At 36.9% G+C, this 27,635-nt stretch overlaps 8 protein-coding genes across 27 annotated transcripts in view; 4 read left to right on the forward strand and 4 right to left on the reverse strand.

Moving 5' to 3' along the window:
- Positions 1 to 1,419, forward strand: part of Bent (projectin protein bent) — a 94,491-nt gene extending 93,072 nt beyond the window's left edge. For all 15 annotated transcript variants that reach the window (XM_076424923.1, XM_076424926.1, XM_076424925.1 and 12 more), the window contains 2 exons: positions 389 to 623; positions 735 to 1,419. In XM_076424923.1, the coding sequence (XP_076281038.1) occupies positions 389 to 591 (203 nt within the window). In that variant the 3' untranslated portion in view covers positions 592 to 623; positions 735 to 1,419. The remainder of the gene's footprint in view (positions 1 to 388; positions 624 to 734) is intronic.
- A 109-nt stretch (positions 1,420 to 1,528) lies between these two features.
- Positions 1,529 to 5,095, reverse strand: LOC143209381 (uncharacterized). 6 transcript variants are annotated; one of them, XM_076424952.1, is made up of 7 exons: positions 4,883 to 5,094; positions 4,727 to 4,784; positions 4,226 to 4,645; positions 3,932 to 4,130; positions 3,131 to 3,361; positions 2,858 to 3,061; positions 1,529 to 2,213 (listed from the first exon to the last, which is right to left on the reverse strand). In XM_076424952.1, the coding sequence occupies exons 1-7, from the start codon at positions 4,888 to 4,890 to the stop codon at positions 1,894 to 1,896; spliced, it is 1,440 nt and encodes a 479-aa protein (XP_076281067.1). In that variant the 5' UTR covers positions 4,891 to 5,094; the 3' UTR covers positions 1,529 to 1,893. The 6 variants fall into 6 exon arrangements, with proteins under 6 accessions (XP_076281067.1, XP_076281069.1, XP_076281070.1 ...); XM_076424954.1 differs by having other exon boundaries at positions 4,864 to 5,093; XM_076424955.1 differs by having other exon boundaries at positions 4,226 to 4,665; positions 4,864 to 5,093.
- A 1,919-nt stretch (positions 5,096 to 7,014) lies between these two features.
- On the reverse strand, positions 7,015 to 8,196 carry LOC143209386 (histone H1-like). Its single transcript, XM_076424962.1, has one exon. It carries the CDS (start codon positions 8,077 to 8,079, stop codon positions 7,414 to 7,416), a length of 666 nt encoding a protein of 221 aa, XP_076281077.1. The 5' UTR covers positions 8,080 to 8,196; the 3' UTR covers positions 7,015 to 7,413.
- Positions 8,197 to 11,774: 3,578 nt separating this feature from the next.
- Positions 11,775 to 12,274, reverse strand: LOC143209389 (histone H2B). Its single transcript, XM_076424965.1, has one exon. It carries the CDS (start codon positions 12,185 to 12,187, stop codon positions 11,816 to 11,818), a length of 372 nt encoding a protein of 123 aa, XP_076281080.1. The 5' UTR covers positions 12,188 to 12,274; the 3' UTR covers positions 11,775 to 11,815.
- Positions 12,275 to 12,427: 153 nt separating this feature from the next.
- Positions 12,428 to 13,220, forward strand: LOC143209388 (histone H2A-like). Its single transcript, XM_076424964.1, has one exon. It carries the CDS (start codon positions 12,482 to 12,484, stop codon positions 12,854 to 12,856), a length of 375 nt encoding a protein of 124 aa, XP_076281079.1. The 5' UTR covers positions 12,428 to 12,481; the 3' UTR covers positions 12,857 to 13,220.
- A 1,792-nt stretch (positions 13,221 to 15,012) lies between these two features.
- On the reverse strand, positions 15,013 to 16,249 carry LOC143209387 (histone H3). The gene has a single exon (XM_076424963.1). The coding sequence runs from the start codon at positions 16,172 to 16,174 to the stop codon at positions 15,764 to 15,766; it is 411 nt and encodes a 136-aa protein (XP_076281078.1). The 5' UTR covers positions 16,175 to 16,249; the 3' UTR covers positions 15,013 to 15,763.
- Positions 16,250 to 16,379: 130 nt separating this feature from the next.
- LOC143209390 (histone H4) lies at positions 16,380 to 16,887 on the forward strand. Its single transcript, XM_076424966.1, has one exon. The coding sequence runs from the start codon at positions 16,422 to 16,424 to the stop codon at positions 16,731 to 16,733; it is 312 nt and encodes a 103-aa protein (XP_076281081.1). The 5' UTR covers positions 16,380 to 16,421; the 3' UTR covers positions 16,734 to 16,887.
- Positions 16,888 to 20,324: 3,437 nt separating this feature from the next.
- Positions 20,325 to 20,708, forward strand: LOC143209705 (histone H2B-like). The gene has a single exon (XM_076425730.1). The coding sequence runs from the start codon at positions 20,364 to 20,366 to the stop codon at positions 20,706 to 20,708; it is 345 nt and encodes a 114-aa protein (XP_076281845.1). The 5' UTR covers positions 20,325 to 20,363.
- Positions 20,709 to 27,635: the final 6,927 nt, after the last annotated feature.

The raw sequence follows: 27,635 nt of genomic DNA on the forward strand, positions 1-27,635 counted from the left end.
GTGTTCTCCTTTCCAAGATTGCAAGGGTTCAAACTAGATCGGTCTAGACCGCTATCTCCCTCAAAGGTCCTACTTTTACGTTTACGAGGCGTAATTTGCATTTTTCAGTAGCATATCTCTATCATGAAGCTGCATAAGCTGAATAATGCAAATTACGCTTCGTAAACGTAAAACTTTTGAAGACAGAGGTCTCCCTCACATGGAGTAAACCCCATCTTATTTGCATTATCGGGAAATGAGAAGGCGCATTCGGAATCCTTAAAAGCTTGCGCATTCTATAGATTCGTGAAGATCGGCAGTCTAGTGGTAATGGGAAAGCAAGAGCGAGTTTGATTGTAATCAATCAAGCGAGATTGTAATCAAGGTCGTTTTCAATTGTGTTGCGCAGTAACGTGGTTGAAAGACGGAAAAGCGATCCCAGAATCTAGTAGCAGGTACCTCTTCAGTTCGGACGGCGACAAATCGTTCGAATTGCGTATTAAATCATGCACGGACAGCGACGTCGGCCAATATGTGGCCCGCGCGATCGGCAAGAAGGGCGAAACGAACGCGGCGTTCGCCTTGAACGTGACCAGTGCCAGCGAACAATGATTTCGACCCCGAGGATCGCAAGATACGACAAGGTTTGGGTGAGATCCGACCGATTTCGATCGGCCGATCCGATTCCCCTCTTTTTTTCTATACCGATTATATGTATACACACGTATCCGCATATCTAATTCGTCTGCTTTCAGCTTCTACAATGTTTAAACGAAAGAACAACGATCAGGGAAACACGTGTATAAACGGACTGTAAAAATTTTGCGACACGCGAGATTGTCGCACTCGATAGGTGGTATTTATATAAGGTTCGTGTATAAAAGAGAAATTAGAAAACCATTGTACTCCGTAAACAAACAAACACACACACATACACACATATACACACTATTCTATATGTAAATTTTCATGGAACGCTGTATTTTCTTTTTGTGTGCTTATCATACTCGCAACAAATCGATCACAATGGTGTCGCGTTGAAAGATGAGGAAGATGATGATAAAGAAGATGATGATGAATCCGAGAGATCGAGCAAGTACCACGGATAGCACGCGCAAACTATACGCTAATACGAGCTTTGCTGCATACACGAATTAGCATACTTTAAGTACACAATGATGCATGAACGACAGTAATGGAGTTGGGACGGTTGAATTCGTCACGGTGAATCTCGGCAGGATAACCAGCCAGCATCCTCGACATCCAGAAGAAACATCATGAGACATCTTGCCGAGATTACATCGAGCACGATGTGATTAGTACTGTCGAAATATGTACGTTCTTATTCCATGTAATCGTACGCACTATCGTGTTATACTTGTTTGAAGACTGCTTCCGTTACAAAATTTACGATAAATAAAATATGATTCAAATATGAAAGTCTGATGTGGTTCTTCCTACCCCCTTCCGAGCTCGTCAGTAAAATTGAACAGGATTTCGGACAATATTGTATTTTATATAGAAATAGGAAACGATAGGATTACACGTATTGTTACAAACTATTAAGATCGTTTATTTTAAAGCACTCTGTTGGAGAGACGATTGATTCTTCGTCAAAGTCTGTTCTCAGTTCCATATGTATATGTACAGTAAAGGATCTTGATATGGAACAAGAAGTCGAAATATGTTGAGATATGTACGTTCTTATTTCATGTAATCGTACGCACTATCGTGTTATACTTGTTTGAAGACTGCTTCCGTTACAAAATTTACAATAGATAAAATATGATTCAAATATAAAAATCTTATGGTTTTCCTATCCCCTTCCGAGCTCGTCAGTCAAATTGAACAGGATTCCATGCAATATTTTGTTTTATATAGAAATAGGAAACGCGATAGGATTACATAATAGGATTACACGGATAGGTACAAACTATCGGGATCGATGATTTTAAAGCACTCTGTTGGAGAGACGACTGAGTCTTCGTTAAAGTCTGTTCTCAGTTCCTTATGTATATGGGGGTACAGATGGCTTTCGTCGCGGATATCCTTCAGTATCCCCAAGCGAAGGCCATCTACAGTAAAGGATCTTGATATGAAGCAAGAAGTCGTAAACACGTAGTCCGTTTCTTCTACCTTGTGCTCCAGATAGTATTCCAGACACTTTGGGAAGTAGCAGGTCCGCTCTCTTATGACTTCGACTCTCGATAGAATCCTCTTGCCCCGACGTTCACCTTACAGAAATACGAAATCTCAGTACAGTAGTCGCGATTTGTTTCCTATCGCCGGTTCCGAGCTGGGAGAGAGATCGTGTAGGGAGTGTGTAGGGACACTGTTTTTTTATGACTGCGTCGACCGCGCCGACCGCGTCGAAAGTACAAAGAATGCCGAACGTAGAATCGGACAGCATGTAAACACGGATCGCGTGGCGAAAGCGTATCGGTGAAATAATACTAGTGCAATATTGAAACTTCTCTATTTTTTACTTATTTTTAATGAAATTTTACCAATATACTCGTGACATTTTTCTGATTAAAATGACACCAAACAAGATACAATTTCGCCCATATTTACTGTACATGTGAAACATAACTTAGTTACTCCATACCGCCAATTAAACCACTAAATACAATTGAAATTATATCGTGTTTAGTGTGATTTTAATCAGAAAAATACCACAAATCAGTTGGTGAAAGTCCCATAAAAAAATAATGAAAAATAAAGAAATTTTGTAATTGGATTAGTAGGTGGAATGAGATTCAGTGGAATGGGTAGGCAAGGGAGAGAGATCGTGGAGACCGTCAGGGATAGAAATCGCGACTTTACTGTAATTCTCGAAGCGATGCAAATGTCGATTGTCTTTTTCGAAAACTATTACCGATTTGAAAGAATGCTGAATTGTCGGTGAGACAAACATCCCAATTGTTAAAATAAGGGACTAACTGCACAGTCTTCCAATGGTTTTTCTTCGGGTTGTAAATGTAAAGCGCCGATTTGATTATATACAATCTCTGGTTAATAATACAGTGAGGAGGAGCCATTGTGAAACTTTCAGGTATCTCGGCTCCGCTGCTCCACACACCTGAAACGTTACAAGTATGAAATGACCGCGAGCCGTTTAAAATGTCAGTAGAACAGATTGTTTCCCCACCTGTATGAATATCTAAAATTTCCACCGAAGTTAATTTCAGCCTGTGTCTCCCTACTCCGCCCACAATAATCATTTTATTTTTTATAAATGCAACCACCATGTGCCTTCTTGGCGCTCGTAATGTTGCGTGGTAGTACCATTTCTTCGATATTAAACAGTACCTCCAAATGATGTTATTGAATTTTCCAGTACCAAAACCCAGTTCTCCCCCCACGGTATAAATGCTGAAACCTAAAACCATGTTCTCAATACAGTAAAGTCACCGTCTAAGTCGATTCTCGTGCCGTGACATAGATAGTGCAGGCATACTATCTTCTTTTGTGGCTGTATCGGTGAAAAAGTAGTAGTACAATAATGAAACTTCTTTATTCTTTACTTATTTTTAATGAAGTTTTACCAATATTTTTTAAGCATTTTTCTGATTAAAATGACACCAGATAAAATATAATTTGGTCCATATTTACTGTACATGTAAAGCATAATTTATAATTTACGCTGTACAGGGTGATACAGTAACAGTAACGTGACGATCTCAAATAACTCGTAAGATATTTGTTGTACGAAAAAATGTTTTGAACAAAAATTGCATGGTCTCCTGGGTGACATACTTTTTATCGAAGGTCACCTTCAGTTTCTTAAATGGAACGTCTAATATTTTTTCTCAAATTCGGATAAATTATGAAATTCTGCATAAAAACGTATTATACAAAGTGAGACTCACGCTGTAGTGGTCACGGCATATAGTTTTGAAAGACCATTTACTTGCGAAATAAGTGAACTATAGAACAGAAAGATTTATACCTCTGCCAACCACATGCATTCCAACCATCCCTTTCACTGAATCTTGTACATGTCTTATTTGCACGCATTTAGCGAAATCACAACCGTTCCAAGTGTACACATGCGCATCCTCGATAATGCCTTCATATTTTTGGTATACAACCGTGCCATCTATAAACTTTGGTAATCTCCAAAGTGTCACGTCTGGAATAACTGCTCTCTAAAATTAAGAGAGAATATAAATTCTAAATTTAAATTAAAATTTAGAATTGATAGTCTGTTGCGAAAAGATGATCCTAGCAGCATACTAATTACCACATGATTCCGCAGCCATTCTTCCCTCACTAGTCGCAGGAATTTGATGGATGCTCTTACATTAATATTGTGTAACAGATTGATGATGAAAGGTTTGCTTAATTTCACAAGAGAATACAACGGAAGTTCTTCGAAACGGTCTAGACATACTGACAGACAGACGTCTTGTAACGCCGTTAAGCTCAATTTATGTGCTGCTTCCCATATGCGGATTACAATATGCGGCTTTAACCAGAACAAAACTATAATATCTGTAATATCACTAGTTAATTCATCGACCATGAATAGTACGCTGAGTTTCAACAAATTCATTAAGTGCACATAATTATTTTGCATGAACTTTGTCATGGATTGTTTTATCTTCTGGCATTCCGCATATAAATATTCTTCCCTGTCATCGTGAACCCATTCAATGAAATCCTGAAACCACAAAGAAGCATCTTCACAACGGAAAAATCAAATATTTGAATAGTTTTGTTATGTAGCGAACGGTCATACAACCTTAAACGTAGCCACAGTAATATCATAATTTATAGTGTGCTCCTTGTTGAAAGAATCGCTAAAATTACCAGAGAAAAGAGATTTGAAATAGTTGCTTTTACTCGCAAGTTTCTCTTTATCCACTTCGAAACGATTACCATCGAGAATTAACGTTACATTTTCATCCATTATGATTCGTTTCACTCGGTGTTGTTACACGGATCTGTGTAGAACACGATATGACATGACCGACGACAGTTCTCCTCGACAATGTTTACATCAACGTTATTTCAAAAACATATGTTTTCACCGACAACCCCTACCCCCTACCCACGGTGCATTATACACCGTGGTCACAAGCAAGTCACAACTTTCTGTGAATATATAATATATATATATATATATATATATATAAAAATCCGCAGTCTTTATACATAATGATAATACTACAAAGCGGTTGTGTCATTTGACTTAGAGGGGGAGACAAAAATTTCATTTGGGATTATAATATTTCCGACGATGTTAATTGTTAATATATATAATGTATATGTATTGGTATATAGGATTGAAGGTCACCGAGTTTGGGAACAACGAGTACTAAATATTTCGAGAAGAGTTTGCGTTCTAGATGTAATCTATGGTTAACAGTATAGCAGAGAGCGCTCGCAGAGCGTCGCTGACACTCTTGGACACTCTGTTGCACTCTGTGTTGTGAGTTCGATGTGGCGGCCATATGTCTGCATTCCCGCCATTATCGTCGCTATGCTGACGATCTGCTTTTACTGAACCACCAGGGATGGAAAATATTACTTCTTCTATTATATCCATTCACCAAATCCAAATTATATTATTCATCATCAAACTTAATGAATTCCGTCTTTCAAGCCTGACTATCATATTTTTTATTCTGTTTTAGCCCTCGTACGCTCCTCAGACACAGTGACATATTTACATAAAATATACAATATCCTCGTACATATATTCATTCACTTATTATTGGTCCGCACTTGTAATTTTAAATCAACAAATTGTGTTTCACTTATGGTATTTTAACCTTCTCGCTGTGTACCGATAGTGTAACGTTAAATACATTCTTGAAGTAAAATGAAAGAAAAATTTGTCTAAATACATAAGTATTTGTCAAGTCTTATTGATTTTTTAAAGATAAGTATGCAAAAGGCTTGAAAATTTTCCATTCGTCAACCTTTCATTTTCGATTTTGTCAGCCTTAAAGAAATAAGTCTCAAAACACCAACACAGCGAGGGATGAATCATTTTACAGAATGTAAAAATAGTAAATGGCTGGATTTTCATCCCGAGGAACGTATGATCTTGTCGTAGAAATACAAGTTCAACGGAAAATTGACTTGTCCTGTTACAAGTTCTCTCAAATCCCAAAGATATTGAATTTTTATTAAACATTCCACGATACTGTATTTTGAACGTTACTGGTAAGGCGAAGATTACCACTGTACGTGTTGTTTGTTGTACAAGATAGATAAACGAAGAGAGGGTATGTTCTGTTTATTTATTGTCGGATAAAAGCCAAAGTGAGAGTCAATCGTAAAAAGCAGTGAGAATAAAATGCATCGGAAATTTGTAGACCTGTTTTATGCGTTTATAACAAAAATGGGTAGGAGTGTTGAAAACAGTGAAAACATTAGAAGAATTTTAAAATACTGTTATATATTGTTTTCGACCTATCAAACATTAAAAAAGAAAATAAATTTCCTTTTCGCTCCAATTTGTTGCAAATCAGGTATAAAATTGTTATTTCGCATAAAGATCCGTTGTTTTTGATCTGTATTAAGAAACGTGACAAATATCCAAGAATAGATGTCGTGCATTTTTCCATTGTAGATATTCTGCACTGGAATTATCCTAAATTGAAAAGCCTGGAAAAAACGTGGCGAAGCATTAGGCGTTCGGGAATCCCGAAATTTTCGAGAACCTAATTCGTCACGACCCATTTCGGCCATCGAGTTCTCGAACATCTCTGCAAAGCATACATCAGTTGCCCTCTATAGAAACGGGAAACCCGTTCCACAGTGAGCTGTTCATTCATTTGTAAACGTATTCTATTGTGTCACAAACAATTCTGACTATTAGAATCTCAGCTGTACTGCTTTCCTTCGAGCAGGCGATTCAGGACCCCTGTTTGCAGAATTCATTACCTAGCAGGAAAGACTTTCTGACTTTCAGGGGTAAGAAGGATACAGGTAACATCATTTTATATTTACAGCTGCAACAGAATTGTTTGGCATGGAAAAATTTAGCAGCCCTAAAAAAAAAAGAGAAATTTTACATTTACTTCCTATAGATAGAGCAATGTGAATCGAGAAAAATATGACATTTTTCTCACAATTCTATATATAGTAAATAGGAATGTTTTACGTGTAAACATTCGGTGGCCCTGAAAGTGACTAGGGAAAATGTAGCATATTGTTTATAAACAAACAAGAACTTTTGCATTTGTCTCGTTTTTCTCGCAAATCTATAGTAAATAGGATTGTTCCACGTGTAAAAATTCGATGGCCCTGAAAAGGGCCCTTTTGCATTCGCTAGTTATAAGCAATGGGAATTAACTAAGGAAAATGTGATGGTATTGTTCATAATTCTATAGCGAATAGGATCGTTCCACGTTTAAAAATTTGGTGGCCCTAAAAAGGGCCCTTTATGTTAGAATGAGAATCGTGATTGAAGAATAATTATTTCTTCGCCGGGGATTTCACTGCTTTTGCAGCGGAGGCCTTCTTCGGTTTCGGAGTCTTAGTTTTGGCGGCAGGAGCCTTCGCGGTCTTCTTGGCCTTGGACGGGCTCTTGACTTCACTGGCTGCTTTGGCTTTTGTGGCAGCAGCTTTGGTTGGTGCCTTCTTTACGACAGCGGCCTTCTTTTCAACAGGCTTCTTCGGGGAAGCGGGTTTCTTCGGCGGTGAAGCTTTCTTGGCTACGGTCTTCTTCTCGACCGCTGGCGTCTTTGCTGGTTTCCTGGGGCTCCTTGTCTTCTTGGTCTTCGAAATCTCGGGTGTGCTCTTGCCAGTGTTCAGCTTGAACGAGCCAGACGCACCTTTACCCTTGGTCTGCACCACTGCACCGGAAGTGACAGCGGTTTTCAAGTACCTCTTGATGAATGGCGCCAATTTCTCGCCGTCGACCATGTACGTCGAAGCGATGTACTTCTTGATGGCTTGCAGGGATGACCCCTTGCGATCCTTCAGCTCCTTGATGGCGGAATTCACCATCTCAGATGTAGGCGGGTGCGAGGCCTTCACCCGTTGTACCTTCGACTTGCTGCTCTTCGTTGCCTTCTTCGGACTTGCAGTGCTCTCCACGGCTTCAGCTGTAACGTTCCCAGAGCTGGTCTTGTCCTCCATTATTGCTCAACAAAGTATGCTCGTACAATAACTAATGAACGTAAGACTTCGTCTTGATGTCTCTTGATCGGTTCCAATATACCGGCTGATGCGAGTGTTTTTCGAGTTTCGGAGCAGAGCGGCGCCGGATCATTCTCGAGCGCGGACCATGGAGAGAAGCTCAGCCAATATGTCGGACGCCGCGAATCCTCAACACCAACCAACCAGTAAACTAACTTCGACTTTCGACGATCATTTCGCCGCTCTCAAATTATGCAGATCGACGTACGATGCACCAAATTGTAGCTACTTGTTTGTACTTTCGATCACGGTACTTTTTTACAGCGTAATTCGCGCGTGCGGTCCTGTATCGCGCCGTATATTGGCGTCCCTCTTTTCGGAGCAATAGTACATCGCGTAGAAAAAGATGAAAATTTATAGGTTTTTCAATGTTTTCGGACGTAAAAGTCCACGTGAATCGCGCAAAAGGAACCGATGGTAATTTACGTTTTGTTTTCACGGCGATTCCGTTCGCGGATTTAACGAAAACTTCGTTCGAACTTCACCGAGTGGTGAAGTTCCTCGCGAACCATGGAGCTCTATGTTGTTGGATTAAAATCAATTGCATGAATCCATTAAACTTTTATTTTTCACACACGAAATCCATTTTTCGTACTATTTCCCCCTAGGTTTTGCTATTTCCACGATTATAATTCATTTTGTTCTCTGTTTAACCGTTTTAGTTTGCAGATCGCCCTCTCTGGCCAGTCGTGTGCTATACGAAAAAATTACCACAGAGATGGATAAAGCTAAACGAAGAAATAATATTTTTCTCGTGAAAATTTTTATATTAGACTGTAATAAATCGACTTTTAACAAAAGCACAGATTAGTTGGATATTTTTATGTGTGGTATTATATGAAAACGACGAACAGCCACTCTGTCCGAGCACATCTACATATACGCGACAGTATCATTAGCGTAATTTATTTTGAATGTTTTAATATTGTTTTGTCGTGTAAAATCTTTTGGTGTTGGGGGATAGTTGAGAATTAATCTTGTTCTCTGTTTTTAACCGTTTTAGCTTACAAATCTCCCTCTCTGGGCAACCGTGTCCTATACGAAAAAATGACCACGCAGTGATGAACAAAACTAAACGAAGAAACAGTATCTTTCTTATAAAAATTTTTCTATTAGATTATAATAGACTGACTTTTAACAAAAATACAAATTATTTGGATAATTTTATATGTGGTGTTAAATGAAAACGCCGGACAGCTACTTATTTGTATTAATTATTACCATATATTTTATCTTGAATGTTTAAATATTGTATCGTCGTATAAGTTCTTGTACTGTCCGAATAGTTGTTATAATTATGTTGTTAGCATTTATTTACGACATTTTCCACTACAGCTCGTCTCGGAAACTGTATTGAGGAATAAGGATAATATATAGTAAAATCGCAGTTATGTGTTTAGGGAATGATGTGTAAATCGTTGTTGCTCGAGCTTGCAAAAATATACATTGTTGCACTGTAGAACCAAGGTGTAGTCGTCATTTTCCACAATGTGTGACTATACGTGTATCATAAAAAAGATAACGAAATGTATAGGTTTTGCAACACGTAGCATGAACCAGGTGTGTGTACTCTCAAAGTACATAATAAGAATAATATTGCAAAATTAGTCGATGCACCGAATCTAGACGATTCTGACTATTCTAAATGGGGTCTAATGCGAATCTTTATGAGCATAGGAGATCTTATGGGGGCATATAAATTATAAGACACGTGTCATCATTAATTCAGTTGTGAGAATCCTAGCGTGCTTTATTGTTTTGTTGCCGAAAATGTATTGTTGTGTAAGAGAAAATACCTAGAAACAATATGAACTGAAAGTAAAACAAACGGTGATTAATTTTGGTAGGGTAATCATTATTGTTCATTTATTCAGTTCATAATAAACACATTCAAGTATGGTGGACTACTTCGGCCTGATAAGTGCTGCTACCTGAAAGGGAAAGTAGGGAACAGTGCTCCAACCGATTTGCTTGTCTGTAAGTTATAATATTCATGACTACGTATATCGACTCCAATAATGGAAAACATAGAAATTTTCTAGTAGATGGTTTTTCGTTACTATAGTCATTCGAAAGCTCTCACAATCTCTCTTAGTCTCTCACTTCGTTTTTTATTAATTTACAATTAAAATGAGCCAATTACGGAGTTTGATGAGTCGGAGTGCGCCACCTCCTTGTTTTTCTCGACTTCATGGATATTTTTGTTTAGTAGTTATTTCCTCTCTGTTAGCGATAGCATCGCAGTAGCAGAGATATACTCTCTGCCTGTACCCATCCTATACCATCCTGTACCCTGTGTCCTCCCCGTGTATCCCCGTTTTAGTGACATGCATGAAAAAATCGAATTCAAAAAGTGACTGTTTGACTTGAGTTTGATTAACGTCTCCGCTGACAAAATTTGATTACAAGAACGTGTAAATAATAAGATTTTCATTTGGTTTTATTCGAAATATTTGAAAAATAAATATAAACCTTACAAACGGTGTTGTTTATATAATAGCATTGTGGAGGTTATGTTACTGCGTCAACGATAAATTAGGTCGTCAGGTCGTTAATTCGTCCCTACAAAGCAACCCCTGATGTTTGTTCAAACTATGATCATATTTTGTTAATATAAACGAAATGTTCGTTCAATAAAAAGACAAACATCTTCTTTTACGATATGTTAAATATTTCTAGCTCCGAAAGACATTTCACAATCTCGTGAAACGCACACCTCGATTTATTTAGGAATTGTGAAGCTATTCAAAGAATTTGTTGTAGAATTCGTTGGTAAGCTAGCATTGAGAATATCCTACGCGAAACTATTCAAAAATAAATTCATCGAAAATTCTCTTCAAAGTGAAACCAACAGAATCAAAATTTTTAGACCAACATAACGTGTAGTTTTCGTAATATATTTTCATTATATCGCAGTATGTTCACAGTAAATTCTAACATGCAATATAAATTTACTGTTAAATTGTTCTGAATAGAAGTTACTTTTACAAAGTGAACAACATGCAATACAGAGAACTCCAGTTCGAATTATTTTCACATGAAATCGAATTGAAACAATCCCGTGAACTACGAGAACGAGGAATGAATATCGATTGCATTTTAAAACATCTACAGTCTACAGGATGTAGGAATAATTTATTTGACTACCCTAACGAAGGTATATCTCTCTAGAGAGAGAAGAAAATATTTAAACCCTCACTCGTCCCTCGTGTCAATTGGAAAAAGTTCTCCCCAAAATAAGGTATAATATTTCTGTGTGTAGGGGTAAATATTCCCGAAACTCGTTTTTGATTGCGAAACACATGACCAAAAAATCTAAGATGTAAATGTTAACTGATCAATTTGAATAAAAATCCTTTACCACTGTGTCAATTTGCACTCGAATGGTGACTCTGAGGCGCCAGTAAAAATAACCATAGCATTATTCAAAACAATATTAAATTCGTCTGTAATCTATGAATTGCAAAAAAACTCTACAGTTGTACGAGAAAACAGATTTTATATACACGAAAGTAAAAAAGATTACATGAAATAAAATTTTGGAGTTAAAATTGCTACGAGTCGACAAGGTAGAAAGTATGGGTAAGGATTGAAAGGTACAGCGATTGAAGTAGTTGTCTGCGTAAGAATATTTGTTGGCCCTTAAAAGGGCCGTTTTATAACGTAGAAGAGTCGTTTACTTCGAGCTGGTATATTTGGTGACAGCCTTGGTTCCTTCAGAGACAGCGTGCTTAGCCAGTTCACCCGGCAGCAGAAGCCTGACAGCGGTTTGGATCTCCCGAGACGTGATGGTGGATCTCTTGTTGTAATGAGCCAAACGGGAGGCTTCGGCAGCGATGCGCTCAAAAACATCATTCACAAAGCTGTTCATGATGCTCATGGCTTTGCTGGAGATTCCAGTGTCAGGGTGGACCTGCTTCAACACCTTGTAGATGTAGATTGCGTAGCTCTCCTTCCTCCTCCTCTTCTTCTTCTTGTCAGTCTTGCTGATGTTCTTCTGGGCCTTGCCGGCCTTCTTCACAGCTTTTCCGCTTGCTTTAGGTGGCATCTTCGTTAACTCGGTTAGTCGTCAATCAGGTTATTCGTCAACTGGATAAGCTTCAGGTACTAGTCACCGTGGTGAGAGTCAAGTACTGAATGTGCCGTAACAACGAAAACGCCCCATATATATGGCGATACGGAGCGCCGCGCGACGACCAATCAGCGACGAGGAGGCGCGGCATAGGTCGACCGCAGCGACACACGTAGCGTATATAATGGAAGCGTTTTCCTGCCAGAGCATCAGATCGACTTTGAGTTCCGTTGAGTTTGTTTCGAGTCTATTCTTCTCGTTTAATCCATTATGTCTGGTCGCGGCAAAGGTGGCAAAGCTAAGGGAAAGGCGAAGTCCCGTTCTAACCGAGCTGGTCTGCAGTTCCCAGTCGGTCGTATTCACCGTCTTCTTCGCAAAGGCAATTACGCCGAGCGTGTCGGAGCTGGTGCTCCCGTCTACTTGGCAGCAGTGATGGAATATCTGGCTGCTGAAGTATTGGAGTTGGCAGGAAACGCAGCTCGTGACAACAAGAAGACCAGAATCATCCCGAGACACTTGCAACTCGCTATCAGGAATGACGAAGAGTTGAACAAACTTCTCTCTGGAGTGACCATTGCCCAGGGCGGTGTCTTGCCAAACATCCAGGCTGTTCTCTTACCCAAGAAGACTGACAAGAAAGCTTAATGCTTATATGTATACAACAGTACAACATTTCCAAAATGGCCCTTTTCAGGGCCACAAATATTTCATACGAAGGAAATACTCTTTATCAACTAGTGAAAATAACCTCTTACTTTTACAAATACAAAATTAACTACCTCCTTTTCTTGTTGTTTATGAACGTTTTTACAGAGTCCGAACTGTGTACATATGTACCTTCACGAATGACCGGTATCATCTTTTTCATTTTATAGTTATTGAAATTATCAAGTTGCTTACATAGGAATTCATCCGATACATTCTTTTATCGATTAGGTTGTTGCATATGAAACGTCCGATTTTAGAATGCAACTCTTCTAAACCGTTTCGATCAAGAAATGCTATATAAATGCAGTCTACATATAGGTGTATTATATAAAACTTTGAAACGTACCACGATCGGTCAAATGACCGATTCTAGATTTCTTTCACAATTAATGAAACTATATGTATAAAGATGCTTTCATAAGAAATTATTTAATAAATAGAGCACGTATTAGAATAAGAATTGCGCAGTCTAACTAAATTAATTCTTATTCTGTTACTCATATAGTTTTATATTTTATAATTTTACTTTTAAATAAAGTTTATCTCAACGTCAACCAACGCGACTGTCGTGTGTTCCTTTTATATGTCTGGAAAAATAACTTATTAACGATAGCATTGAGATTTTTTATCAAAATGTTTAATGATTAATTAACGTACTAGAATAGTATAGAATGAAATCTTTAATATTATAATTAATCTCATATTTTAACACTACATCTACCGAATCCTAATAAGCGAGACTGATGTATTAGGTTGTTATAAATTCTTATGCCTTGTGTTCTTTGTTCGGAGTTGCACAGCTCGGTACTTATTATAGTGTTAAACATTAGGTTGTCCCAAAAGTTTCTTTCGGAATGTGTTCCTTTAATATTGCTAAATAAATATTAGGTTGTCCTAAAAGTTAGTTTTCGAGTCATGCACTTGATGCAAATTCATGTTAGGAAGTACTAAAACATTAACATAAAGATTATCGCATTGTTCGTATTCATTTAGCAACATTAAAGGAACTCATTCCGAAAGAAACTTTTGGGATAACCAAATAGATTACGATATAATACCTGAAACAAAACGTTACAAAATTCAAAATCGTCAAACGCGACAACTATTCTGTTGCCCGCGCAAAAACTTTATGCCCTGTTTTCTTTTCGGAGTTCGAGGAATGCAGAAGGCGGGAATCTTTCCTGCCGCGCGGATGGTCTTTAGAATTCGGAGGGAAACACGATGGCAGACAGTGCTGTGCTCTGGTGGAGCCCGCCATTTTTCTTTGTACTCTTAGTTGATCAACCAACCTCCAAGAAAAAAACATTTATGAAACACGCATATAAGAAAATGCAAACTACGTAGAAGACAGTCCTGTTATAGACAATATGATTAACAATCGGTTAAATATGAATTTTATAACGTTTCTGTGATTGCGGTTCCCATTCTGTGTCAATCGGTTGTGGCGGTAGCGTAAAAATGAAATGAACAATAAAACCATCAATGTCGTAATTACGAATACCGAACCGCTTGTCGTAACATATAAACTATGTACATAAGTATTTTGACCGTGGTTTCTATCTCTACAATCTCTACTGCTTTTCCTACAACGATACCCACGCGCTGTTACAAGCGTGTGAGAACCGAAAATGTCGGCTGGGAAATGTTTAATTCCTAAATTAATTCCTGGGAGTAGTCCCGACCAAATTCCATTTCGATATTTACGACTTCTCGAAAAGGTCTATAGCGGTTATTCTTTCTACAGACATAGAGACCCTACACATAATAAACAGAATGAGCGGAAGCAAGGTCCGAAACTATTTACGTTCAAGACTGAAAGCTACTCTTTGTTCGAGTCAACAGACCGCGGATTTGATGCATTTATGACAAAAATGAGCAGGTGAAACATAGAAAACATTAGAAGAATTCAAGGATACTGTTCTATTACTTTCAATATTTCTGTTTCATTCCATCTTGTTGCAATTCAGGTACGAAATGTTTATTACGAATAGCAACCGTTACGTGACTTAGTCTAAAAAGTAAATACATATAAATATTACGAACGGAACAAGAATTCAGGAGTATATTCACCCTCATAACATAGCTAGAAATATAGATTATAACCTTCAGTTTTTTGAAAATTTTCTTGTTTAAATAACAATCAAGATAGCTAAAGCTAAATCTAACCTACAAGAAAGAATTACTATATATACACTGAGAAAAAAATCATGTCGAAACAAAAGAAATATATGTTGATTCAATAAGATGTACTATTGAATAGTGCCAATATCATATGAACTTATTTTAATATTTAATACTATTGAATTTCAATAGCAAAACTCATTTCCGCCAATCATATAAGCCAATAGCGTGACCATCAATATTTTCAAAAAAATACGATATGGCCTCAAACCAATTCCAGTATAAATCAATACATTTCTCAAATTTTTTTTTAACAACATATCTGATTGAAGGAAAAAAAGAAATATTACGAATAATAATATACGGTATTGAATCAAATAATATTTTCAATCATTTCATAACAGACAATTCAAATACATCACGATTTGCTTCTAAATTTCATACTATTGAATAGAATACATTGATATTCATCGAAGTAAAAAAATTACAATAACACGCGGGTTATTGAAGTAACTACTTTTTTTTCCTCAGTGTAGGCTTAAAATTGTGGAGAGCAATGTTGCTCTAGGAAACTTTTAAACAAAAACCCCAGGATCAAACCACCAAAAAAAATAAAAAAGAATTCGGGAGTATATTCTTGTAGTTGAATATTAGTGTTGCTACGTTTGATCAAATTTGGCCCTGAAAAGGGCCGTTTGTAAAATTCCAAAGAAGAGAATGAAATTAAGCTCTCTCTCCACGGATGCGACGAGCCAGCTGGATGTCCTTAGGCATGATGGTAACGCGTTTAGCGTGGATAGCGCAAAGGTTGGTGTCTTCAAACAAACCAACCAAGTAAGCTTCGCTAGCTTCCTGCAGGGCCATTACAGCCGAGCTCTGGAATCGCAGATCGGTTTTGAAGTCCTGGGCGATTTCACGAACCAGGCGTTGGAAAGGCAACTTTCTGATCAGAAGTTCGGTGCTCTTCTGGTATCTACGGATTTCACGAAGAGCGACGGTTCCAGGCCTGTAGCGATGGGGCTTCTTCACTCCTCCGGTAGCCGGGGCACTCTTACGAGCTGCCTTGGTGGCCAACTGCTTTCGTGGAGCCTTTCCACCAGTCGATTTACGAGCGGTCTGCTTGGTACGAGCCATGTTGTCAAGTGTTGTAGAAGCACGAAGAACAGACGAACGAACCGTTACGTAATTCAACGTGAATTGAGCTCAGCCGGCCGAGCGTCCGCGTTTTGTGCACTTCGATCTCCCGCTGGGCAGCTCTGATTCGCTGAGCGCCTAGTGGAGGGGAGGCAGACCGCAGAGTATATAACACATGTGAAACCAGCGGAAGGCAGCAGTTTCAGTTTGAAACTTGACGAGTTCGCATCTTAAGTAATCGAGCATCATGACTGGCCGTGGAAAGGGAGGAAAGGGATTGGGAAAGGGAGGAGCAAAGCGTCATAGGAAGGTTTTGCGTGATAACATCCAGGGTATCACCAAGCCCGCTATCCGTCGCCTGGCTCGTCGTGGCGGTGTCAAGCGTATTTCTGGATTAATCTACGAAGAAACTCGTGGTGTACTGAAGGTGTTCCTTGAGAACGTGATCCGTGACGCCGTCACCTACACCGAGCACGCAAAGAGGAAGACCGTGACAGCAATGGACGTCGTGTACGCCCTGAAGCGTCAAGGAAGAACCCTCTACGGTTTCGGCGGTTAAATATCTAAGTACATCCGTCACCATCGTACAACAAATCGGCCCTTTTCAGGGCCACCAAATGTCTAACGACGAAAACGCTCCATTCAACAATTTCTTCTCTCTTGTCTAGACCTTTACTTAATACTATGAATAAATAATAAACTGTAAATTTCAATTCCATAGGCCGTTCTATTTTACAAATACACAATTCTTTAGCATTAACCCTTTGCACTCCAGTGTGACTCGAGATTAGAGAAAAAAAAGTGAAAATACAACTGGTTTTTATATCTATTTGGTTCTCCCTTTACCTATTTTTAGTTAAAAACAAATTCCATAGTTCCATAAATATAAATTACGATGTTTGAGAGATATATTTAATACAATAAACAATTTCTTAAAATAAGTAGCAGTACAGGAACTGTCCTTTGAAGTAAATTCCATTTAGTAGGGAATTGTTGGTAACAAAATTGAAAAATAATTCGTAGTGCAAAGGCTTAAGGCGTGGTAGGATTTTTGAATTATTTTCACGATCTTGAGTTGTCTTGAGTTGTGGGAGAGGCAATTTTTCTACGCTGTACGTATCATTTGAATCAATTATTGGAGTTACGTTGTATGCTTCAACGGTTACTGTATTTCAATCGTTCGGGAAAGGTTATGTTTCCAAATAATATCGATCTTCGTAGAATTAGCCCAAACGGAAACATTCTATTTATGTAGACAACCAACCGTTGCGGTGCTATAGTTGTGGGGAGGAGGGGCACCTGTCGATTTCATTCCCTAAACAGAAAAGAGAGAGAGAGAGGAACGCGTTTATTATTGCTTGCGGAAAGACGGGACAGTTTGAAAAGCAGTGGAGCTCAACCGAAATCACTGAGGAATACTCTACGGTCGTAGTTGAGTCATCAGAAGGGAGAATGATAGCTCTTGATGAATCAACGCGATAATACTGCGTTCTTCTGGCGGAAGTTGATCACTTTTTTTAACTCTTCGCTCATTTCACGAACTGAGTCTGTCCCTCGGTGTCGAATTGACAGACACAGTGGTAAAAGATCAATGAAATAACAATATGAACCGTTATTTTTCGATGTTTTTATGTTCAAATTGATGAGTTAACATTTACATCTTAGGTTTTTCGCCTGTGCTTCGCATTAAAATATCACGAAGTTTCGGACAAAACCTACAAATAAGAGAAGAGTATAACTTATTTCGAGAAAACTGCTAAATTTTACTTAGATTTGAATCTGTGACTAATTCTACGAATCCATTTCAGTATTTTCTCTCCGTGCATATAGATATTTTACCAGATACAAGTTGGTTACGTCAATGAGCGATATTGCAGTCGAGGTTCGTTGCTCCTTCCTCTCTTCGTCGCGTCGAAACAATTATTGATAATTCCTGTATCAAATGAAGTTTACAGTACGGTTATTCATTTGGCAATTATCTGGACAAAAAAGATCTTGCAACACAGAATATCAAAGAGCAACGAAATTCGGAGTAGGGCCAAACTTAACCTTAGCATGAAAAGCCTCTATTTACAAGGATTCGCCCCTACAATCGATACGGTACCCAAGGGTCTAATTTATGGGCTCGACTCTCTCAGGCAAACCAAGCCTCTACTTCTTGAATTGTTATAAAAAGTATGGAGTACTGTTAAGCGGCCCCTACACGGTCAATCAGGAATGACAGTCTGATTGAACAGTCAGACTGTCAATCCTGACTGTGATCCTGACTTCAATCAAAATAAATTCATGTAAATTTGCTCCGTGAGATGTCGGTAACAAATTCTGATGATTATAAAAATTATTTTCGAATGGACGAAAACCTATTGAAGACTGTTAAATAGTTTCTCCTCCACTTCCTGTGATTGAAGCTCGGATTTCGAATTTCCAAATATCTGAAAATCCGTCAGTCCATTTCATCAATCCGCCTTTTACGATCAATCCGAATGTCAATCTTCGACGTGACTGTCTTTCCGATTGACCGTGTAGGGTCCGCTTTACTGACACGAGCACTGTGCATTTTTACAAATAAAATGAGAATCATGTTGCTCGAATTGAATACAGAAAATTGCCGAAAATGATCGATATCTATTGTGTAATATGCTCTTGAATTTTCGAGTAAGATACATATACATACATATACATATAATAAATAGGGAAATAAATATGAAATCTTCAATTTCAAGCCTTCCTGCAGATTCTGTATTACAATGAATAGACAGCGGATTTGATGCATTTATGACAAAAATTAGTAGATATAATTTAGGACAGTAAAAACATTAGAAGAATTTTGCCGAAACCGAAGAGTATCTATTGTGTAATATGCTCTTGAATTTTCGAGTAAGTTATATGTAATAAACAGTGAAATAAATCTGAAGTCTGAAGTCTTCAATTTCAACCCTTCCAGCAGATTCTGTATTACAATGAATAGACAGCGGATTTGATGCATTTATGACAAAAATGAGTAGATATAATTTAAGACAGTAAAAACATTAGAAGAATTTTGCCGAAAACGAAGAGTATCTATTGTGTAATATGCTCTTGAATTTTCGAGTAAGTTATATGTAGTAAACAGTGAAATAAATCTGAAGTCTGAAGTCTTCAATTTCAACCCTTCCAGCAGATTCTGTATTACAGTGAATAGACAGCGGATTTGATGCATTTATGACAAAAATGAGTAGATATAATTTAAGACAGTAAAAACATTAGAAGAATTTTGCCGAAAACGAAGAGTATCTATTGTGTAATATGCTCTTGAATTTTCGAGTAAGTTATATGTAGTAAACAGTGAAATAAATCTGAAGTCTGAAGTCTTCAATTTCAACCCTTCCAGCAGATTCTGTATTATAGTGAATAGACAGCGGATTTGATGCATTTATGGAAAAAATGAGTAGATATAATTAAAAACAGTAAAAGCATTATAGAAGAATTTAAAAATACTGTTATATTATTCTCGACCTATTAAACATGTCAAGAGAGAAAATAAATTTTCATTGCAATTCAGGTCAAGCATTCCTATTTTGAATAATGTTCGTTTATTTTCAAAAACCATCATTAAAAAATCGGCAGCTGTACGCTTGACAACTGATCCTATGTCCTATGCTCCAATGTCGTAAAATCTACCTGACGGACCGTATTCACAGTGCCTACCTACCTGGCTTTCCTTTCTTGGATTCCGTACCGTCAAAAGTAGTCATTTTATACCCTACCGAAGGATATACCCTACCAAGAATAATTTCGAAAAACGCGCACAAGCTTGATCAGCAAAACAAGTTTAAACGCTCTCGTTTTATTCTCTAATACAACAGAACGTTCTTACATCGACCGGTTGAGAAACTAACTTTTAACTTGTATACAATATTTGCAATCTCAAAACTAAAAATTTATTGTCTCAAACATAGAAAAAGGTGTAGACTACCACTAGTAAATATTTATTTTGCGTTAGAGTAGTTATTTTATTGAATACAAAATTTATGTTGGAGTCCATGTAGCCAGTTATGTAGAAATTCGGCAAAATGCCACTTTTCAGCTCTAGCGTGTGGGCCACAGGCCGCCGCGGTGAGCTCGCACGAGATTGGTGCGCTGCTGGTCCCCCGATATAAACCGATATAAATAGAGGCCGCTTTCGTTGCGGAAAGCATTCTAATCAAATATGCCACCGAAAGCGAGGAATATCAGTGAAACTGACAACACGGACAAGAAGAAGAAGAGGAGGGGGAAGGAGACCTACGCACGCTACATCTACAAGGTGTTGAAGTATGTCCACCCTGAGACTGGAATAGGGAAGAAAGCCATCAATATCATGAACAGCTTTATGGATGATATTTTTGAGCGCATCGCTGCCGAAGCTTCCCGTTTGGCTCATTACAACAAGAGATCCACCATCCTGGAAAAGGATATAGAGACCGCTGTCAAGCTCATCCTGCCTGGTGAACTGGCCAATCACGCTGTCTCTGAAGGCAACAAGGCTATCGCTAAGTACACCAGCTCAAAGTAAACGGCTCTTCTACGTTATTAAACGGCCCTTTTAAGGGCCAACAATTTTATCAAAATGCAGACACACAACTCCTGTTCAACTAAAATATTTTCTTAGCTATTTTTCTTACGAAAGGTTTTTCCATAATTCACATTCTCGATTTTACCGTTCTTTTTACCCGTACAGTTTCAGTGCTGCTCGATGATACGCATAGCTAAACACGCTAGAGCTGAAAAGTGGCATTTTGCCGAATTTCTACATAACTGGCTACATGGACTCCAACATAAATAAATTTGTATTCAATAAAATAACTACTCTAACGCAAAATAAATATTTACTAGTGGTAGTCTACACCTTTTTCTATGCTTGAGACAATAAATTTTTAGTTTTGAGATTGTAAATATTGTATACAAGTTAAAAGTTAGTTTCTCAAACGGTCGATGTAAGAACGTTCTGTTGTATTAGAGAATAAAGCGAGAGCGTTTAAACTTGTTTTGCTGATCAAGCTTGTGCGCGTTTTTCGAAATTATTCTTGGTAGGGTATATCCTTCGGTAGGGTATAAAATGACAATCTTTGCAGTCACAATCGATAGATAAAAGACCCACCAATTGCGGTCAGCTCCAAAAATGGCCTACTTTTGCGTTCTCGAGGCGTAATTTTCATTATTCGGCAGCATGTAGCGGAGTTCGACAAATATTTGGCGGCGCGACAGTGCTGCCACAGTCAAGACACATACTAGGGTTTCTATACTTTCTATGTATAGAAAAAAATGGAGCTGGCCGCATATTCAGGAACACATACAATGTCAATGCAACCTTTATTATGTTAAATTATACCCGACGAGGTATCTCGTCGGTGACTATACGTGTTTTTAAAACTACGAACACCGACGAGATACTATTAAAGACTGCCAGCCCCTGTGTTATTCCGCGGGACCGGTAAGTGGGCGCGAGTGGGCGCGGGGATAACGGGAAAGTTACAGTGATCTGATATACCACAGCGGTAAAAGTTCCACAATCGACGAGATATTCGTCAAGTTGAAGAAGAATGATATAGTAGAATGCTGACATTACCTATTCTGTAATTGCCTTATAATACTATATATAATTCTCTTATTGCATTCTTATTTTCCTTATTATCACCATTGTAATAATTGTTTACAATATAATCGATAGTTTATAGATGTAGGAAAAATGGAAGTAATTACTACGTAATATTCTACAAATGTATTGGAATTTAAAAGTAATTTGAACATTATTGCGTTATATATAAAATAATGATTCTTAAAAAATATTTTGTTATGTTGTGTAATGACAAAATTCAATCGTTCTTATTAAGATCCTTAGTAGGAAACAGAAAATTAATTTTTTTTCTTATTTATCCCATACTTGTAATGCTCGACAGCATTATTGACTGCAATTATTAAAGTAGAGGTAGTAACAAGATAAAAGTATTAACTAATTAAACTAATTTTCGACGGCTCCTATCCATACAATGTTATTTAGAGGCAGTATTTCGTACGAAGATATCTAAAAAAATAATTCTATTTGACTCTATACGAATATTTCTTGCACCATATATGACGCTATTTAAAAAGTGCGTGTAACATTATTTTGTTTCATTCTGAACTGAACCACTTCCTGAAACAAGATTCATTTATGAGTACATTGTGCGACGAGACGAAGAGCTAGCAGACGAAGTCGAAGTCGAAATCTTAAAAGAATAAGGACTCTCCGCGTCTCTTTTTTCCCGACGCTGTCCTTCTTTGTGTCCGAAACTTGCGTCGCTCATTGCGTAAGCAAATATCATCGGAATTATATAATTTTGGTATCATTTTCATAAAAAGAAACAAAATTCACCAAATATGTTAAGGAAAATCCTATAAAAAAATAATGATAAATAATTAAGCTTTGTTGTTTGATTAGTAGTCTCACACCGATATACCTGACCCGACCCGTATCATGTTACAATGTTTCACTCCACTCCACGGCGACCGAAGCCCCCGAGCTTCACTTCCCTTTTCTCCGTTCGTCATCATAGAATAGTGTTTCCTGAAAATTGAATGTCTCTGGCCAGACTCGAGTTTTCGACATTTATAGCAAGCTTGCTATAATCTTATCTTATATGTCAAAATTTAGTTTTCTATTTAAAATATTTTGTTGTTAAAACTCATTAATAGTTTTAAATAGTACTTGAATATATTTAAAATGATATTGGAATATTGGAATATTACAATTTGGAATGAAGGGCCTAGCCGGACGAGATATTCCTTCGAATTATTTAAACAGTCGTTGTGCCATTCAATTTTCGGTCCATTTTCCCCATTTACTTGCATTAATTTAATCATATAATTGCATTTAATTGAAATTGATATTTGAGATTTTTTCCCGATTTTTTGGTTCAAAATGTTAATTACACAAACTGAAAAACACGCAAAAATTCGACAAATGCAGGTTTTTTAGAGAAATTGAAAAATAGCATTGATCATATTTTTAGACTATCAACATATGTACCAGAACTTTTTTTACGACAGCTCGTAAACGACAAAGAGGGACTGAGGTACGAGGCAGCCGACACAGTTCAAAAGGCTGCGTACCGATTACATCAATGCACATAGGAAAGTTTTTTATTTTTCAATCTTTTTTACGGAATTACCAACGTATTTGTGAGATCCTTCTAATTAAAATGAGCCTCAATACGGCATAATTTGAGCCATATTTACTTATTTAAAGTGTGATAATAATTACCTAATGTAGGTTATTATAATATAGGTCATTTAATATAATATATTTATAATTATAAATAATTTAGGGATGTGCGGGCCGCTCGATGTTCGGGTGCGAGTCGGGTCGGGTCGCAGAAAGTCCGGCGGCGCGGCGGCCCTTCGATTCGACTTCGAATTCGTCGGGCGGGTACGAAAAGAATCGAACAAGTTCGGGCGGACGAGTTATTGCGTTATCCGAGATTCAAATACTCTGCGTTCTTATGACATAGATAATGGTAATAATGGTTTTCTTTCTTTACTTATAACGTGATTTTTAATATACTTGGTTTTTTTATAACTACATTAGGTATATTCGCCAAACGCGTGCCTGCTCTTTATTTGTATTAAAGCTTGAATAATGCACGTTTCATGTGAAAAACTTAAAAGACAATATTTCTAGCTTTTTAACGAATTTTCTCCGGATGAACTTAGATATGTATCGATAATATCATTAAAATGTCTTTACGGAAGTTATACAATACACCTAGAAGATTACAATATGGTAAAGTATGGCAATAATTAAAAACGAAATATAAATATAAACATTATACGTATTATATTTCGTGTTTATATTTTATTCTGTATTATCTATAGGCTCTATATAATTAACTTCCCGATTTTATAGGGAAGTTATTGTAATGACCCCGAAAATCGAAAATCGATTTTTTAGCAGATCATCACGTTTCATGGTCATTGCAGTCATTTTAGACTATTTTCAGCAAAATGTTCGTGTGTGTGTGTGTGTGTGTGTGTGTGCGCGCGCGCGTATGGTCGTTTCTATGTAATCAAATTTTTCGTTAACGTTTTCAGAAAAAGTAACAACGCGATCAGGATGATGAATGATGCAATCGATATGCCCCGCTGTAACTTAGAGCTGATTAGATTTTGGTCCATTTTGGTCAAGTAGTTTTTTAGTTTTTTCGAAAGAAGTTCATTCAACAATGCAATTTATACGAGAGAACGGAAAGTTTTTACCGAAGAAACAAACGTAATTACACAAAAAAATTTTTTTCGATTACTTTAAATTTAAAAAAAAAAAATTTTTTTTTAATTTTTTTTTGTACCTTACGATGATGTTTCCGCTTACAATAATCGAAAATTATCCCAATGCAAGAGTGAGTTAATCATCTCTACTCGCGAGAATACATTTTCAAAGAATAACGATGAAAGTACAAAAAAAAATTTATATTACAATCTTTAAAAAAACAATCAGTTCAAAACGAATTATTAACTGAGATTAAATTGAAAATTAATATAAACTATATGATAATTATTAATAACATTGATGTTGAAAACGGATTGATTAATGGAGCACACATGCGGAATATTAAAATTTATTACTTTTCAAGAAAATACTAAAATTCCGTCTATATTGTGGTTAGATTTTCAATTGGCCAGAGTAGGAGTGAAAGTAAGAACTCGTTATCGTGATTATATGAAAAATACACAAATATTGATCAAAATTTTACACCAATAATAAGAATATCGAATCAAGTAAATATGTAGAGTGAGGAAAAATATCAAATCACACGTAGTCAATTTCCAGTGGTTCCTGCTGAAGCGATTACAATTCATAAAAGTCAGGGACAAACATACGAGAAAGTATGTTTGGATTTTAAAAAATCAGAAAAGCGAACTTTACAAATATTGTATGTAGCACTGAGCAGAGTTTCAAAATTGAGCGCAGTTTATATATTTTGGGACAATTTAAATTAACAGTATCGAAGAAAACCAAGATCACTACTGCAAACCCGGATAATGAGGAGTTGTATCGTTTACGAAAAACTAATTAAGACAATTTATTTTGCAACATTAGTATGCTATAACAAGGAACCAAGCGAGCAACGAGCATACGATGTTGGTTTAATGTGACGCCATATAGCAAACATTTTGATAAGTAGAAAACTATTGAATTTCCCTGAAAACGTATAATCTTCTTAAAACGTACACTTAATAATGGTAATAATATACTGCAACTAACGAATCGGGAAGTTCTTTGTGTGGCTCGTGGAGAGTCACACACCAAATAAAAAAAAAACATTAATAGCTATAGGTACTACTAGCCATGCGTACCACTAACACTTTCGCAAGAGCAGTCCTATCCGCGAGCTCGCAAAGCGAGCGAGCAAAAACAACCCTACTCGCGAGCGAGCGAAGCGAGCGAGCAACAATAACCCTCTAGTTTTTTATTTTATATGATTTTATTTTAAGTTAATTTCTATTTTATTTTATATTGTATACTATATATTATCTTTTAAGAATTTGTGTAAGATTAATGATAGTTAAGTAGGTTACTTAACAGTTAATAAAAACATCACCCACTGAAAAGTTATCATAACTTATTACATACCACGTTGTAAATATTTTCTTATAATTTTTTCACGTGAAACGTGCATTATTTCAAATTTTAATACAAATAACGATCATGCACATGTCTGCCGAATATACCTAATGTACTTATATAAAAATCACATTATGTACAAGTTATGAAAGAAATACGTACCATTATTATTATTATCTATTTCATAAGAACGCACAGTTGATTCTCGGGTATCGCGATAACTCGTTCTCGCGATCTTGTTCTATTGTTTTAGAAGCCGCCCGACAAAGGTGAGTCATGAGTACACTGCGGATCTTTATGCAAAATAAAAAATGTTTGCATTGATTGCACGGCACATGAGCCAAATATAAATTGTATTCTTCTTTTAATTATCCTATTAAGCTGAAACTAATACGTTGATGTCCTTAAATATTTTTAACATGTCCACTGCTTTAAATTGAACGTGTACATTTTTGTCATACATGCATAAAATCCGCAGTCTAGTCATAAGCTTCCCGATGTGTCTGATGTATCGCGTACCCGACTCGAGCCCGATAGGCGAAAAACCAAAACAAGGTAATAAAAGTAGTGGTTTTTTCCCCCTCCCCAAGTTAGCAAAGGGTCCTCGAGGTCGAAAACTGAGATTCGACACCCCAGAGTACCCCTAAATGACGTGTCAAAATTTCATTAAGTTCGGAATACTTTCCAGGTAGACGCCTTTTTTCGACCTGCCGACTGGACTATACGAAAAAACTTGACGACACTGAGGAAAATGAAATATTGAATAACTCCAAGAAAAATGGAAAACTTAATGACTCCGAGAAAAATAAAGAACTTACTGACTCTGAGGAAAATGAAAACTTTAATAACTCTCAGTTAATAAGCTGTCTTCAATGCCTCTTAAAAATGCAATTAATCGCATGTAGGGATTGATCAGGTGTTTCTCTCTCTATATTAAAAAATATTTAAAAATCCTGTGACAAATCTGTTTTGTGGCGTCAGGATACTGCTGTCGATATTCCATCACAGTTTGTATAGTATATATTATTTCTCCACTTTGTTTCTATATAAAATTTTAATATGATCCTCCATTAGTTTAACGCCCCGTTCAGCGGTATCATTGACCACCTTCAGTCTATGTTTCAGTCAGTCTACTTATTATTCATAATAACTTCTTTTTCCGATATTTTAACTGTTTTTCTTTTGTAGATTGGAGCGTATTAATGAATTTAGTTAAGGTAGTAGAGAGACTTCCAGGATTGCAAGATATTCATTTACTCATTTCTCGATAATACAAACACGGGGTTTTTCACTAGTCAAAAACGCTAGATAAAACATCGATCTAGGGCGCTATCTGCCTCAAAAGTCCTATTTTTTCGATTACGAGGCGTAATTTTCATTATTCGGCAGCATGTAGCTATGAAAATAGCTATATGCGCAGTTGTATGCTTCCGAATAATGCAAATTACGCCCCTTAATATCTCTGTCAGTTATGTATATATAAAAAAACTCTTCAAACAAAAATTGTAGTATATGAGGAGGTGGATATAGTATCAGAGAAAAAATTTTTTTTCAAAGTAATTATTTCAAGTTTTCAAAGTCACGGATGTTTTTTCTATCAACAACTGTTTATGCTACATACGGATTCTTAAAGAGAAAAAAGACAAATTCAACGATATATCATAACGTCTACGATATACTACGATATCTACGATATACCCTAATGTCCATATACGTAAATTACGAGAAGCAGTAAAAGGTGCTTAACGTCGAAGATGAAAATCCTGGTAATTAAAACTTAATATGTACTACATTCTACGTTATTAGAATAATTGTAGTTTAATTATGATACATTTTATATCA

Source organism: Lasioglossum baleicum, chromosome 6 (genome assembly GCF_051020765.1).
Source record: "Lasioglossum baleicum chromosome 6, iyLasBale1, whole genome shotgun sequence".
Taxonomy (NCBI): Eukaryota; Metazoa; Arthropoda; class Insecta; order Hymenoptera; family Halictidae; genus Lasioglossum; species Lasioglossum baleicum.

Excerpts from the sequence above, each read along its gene's own strand:
- LOC143209381 (XM_076424950.1), bottom strand. The coding sequence starts at position 4,894 with ATGGATGAAAATGTAACGTTAATTCTCGATGGTAATCGTTTCGAAGTG. Across the intron at positions 3,362-3,931 it reads AATGCATGTGGTTGGCAGAG|GTTTCAGCATTTATACCGTG; the intron begins GTATAAATCTTT and ends ACATGGTTTTAG. Across the intron at positions 3,062-3,130 it reads AATTTTAGATATTCATACAG|GTGTGTGGAGCAGCGGAGCC; the intron begins GTGGGGAAACAA and ends GTAACGTTTCAG.
- LOC143209386 (XM_076424962.1), bottom strand. The coding sequence starts at position 8,079 with ATGGAGGACAAGACCAGCTCTGGGAACGTTACAGCTGAAGCCGTGGAG.
- LOC143209389 (XM_076424965.1), bottom strand. The coding sequence starts at position 12,187 with ATGCCACCTAAAGCAAGCGGAAAAGCTGTGAAGAAGGCCGGCAAGGCC.
- LOC143209388 (XM_076424964.1), top strand. The coding sequence starts at position 12,482 with ATGTCTGGTCGCGGCAAAGGTGGCAAAGCTAAGGGAAAGGCGAAGTCC.
- LOC143209387 (XM_076424963.1), bottom strand. The coding sequence starts at position 16,174 with ATGGCTCGTACCAAGCAGACCGCTCGTAAATCGACTGGTGGAAAGGCT.
- LOC143209390 (XM_076424966.1), top strand. The coding sequence starts at position 16,422 with ATGACTGGCCGTGGAAAGGGAGGAAAGGGATTGGGAAAGGGAGGAGCA.
- LOC143209705 (XM_076425730.1), top strand. The coding sequence starts at position 20,364 with ATGCCACCGAAAGCGAGGAATATCAGTGAAACTGACAACACGGACAAG.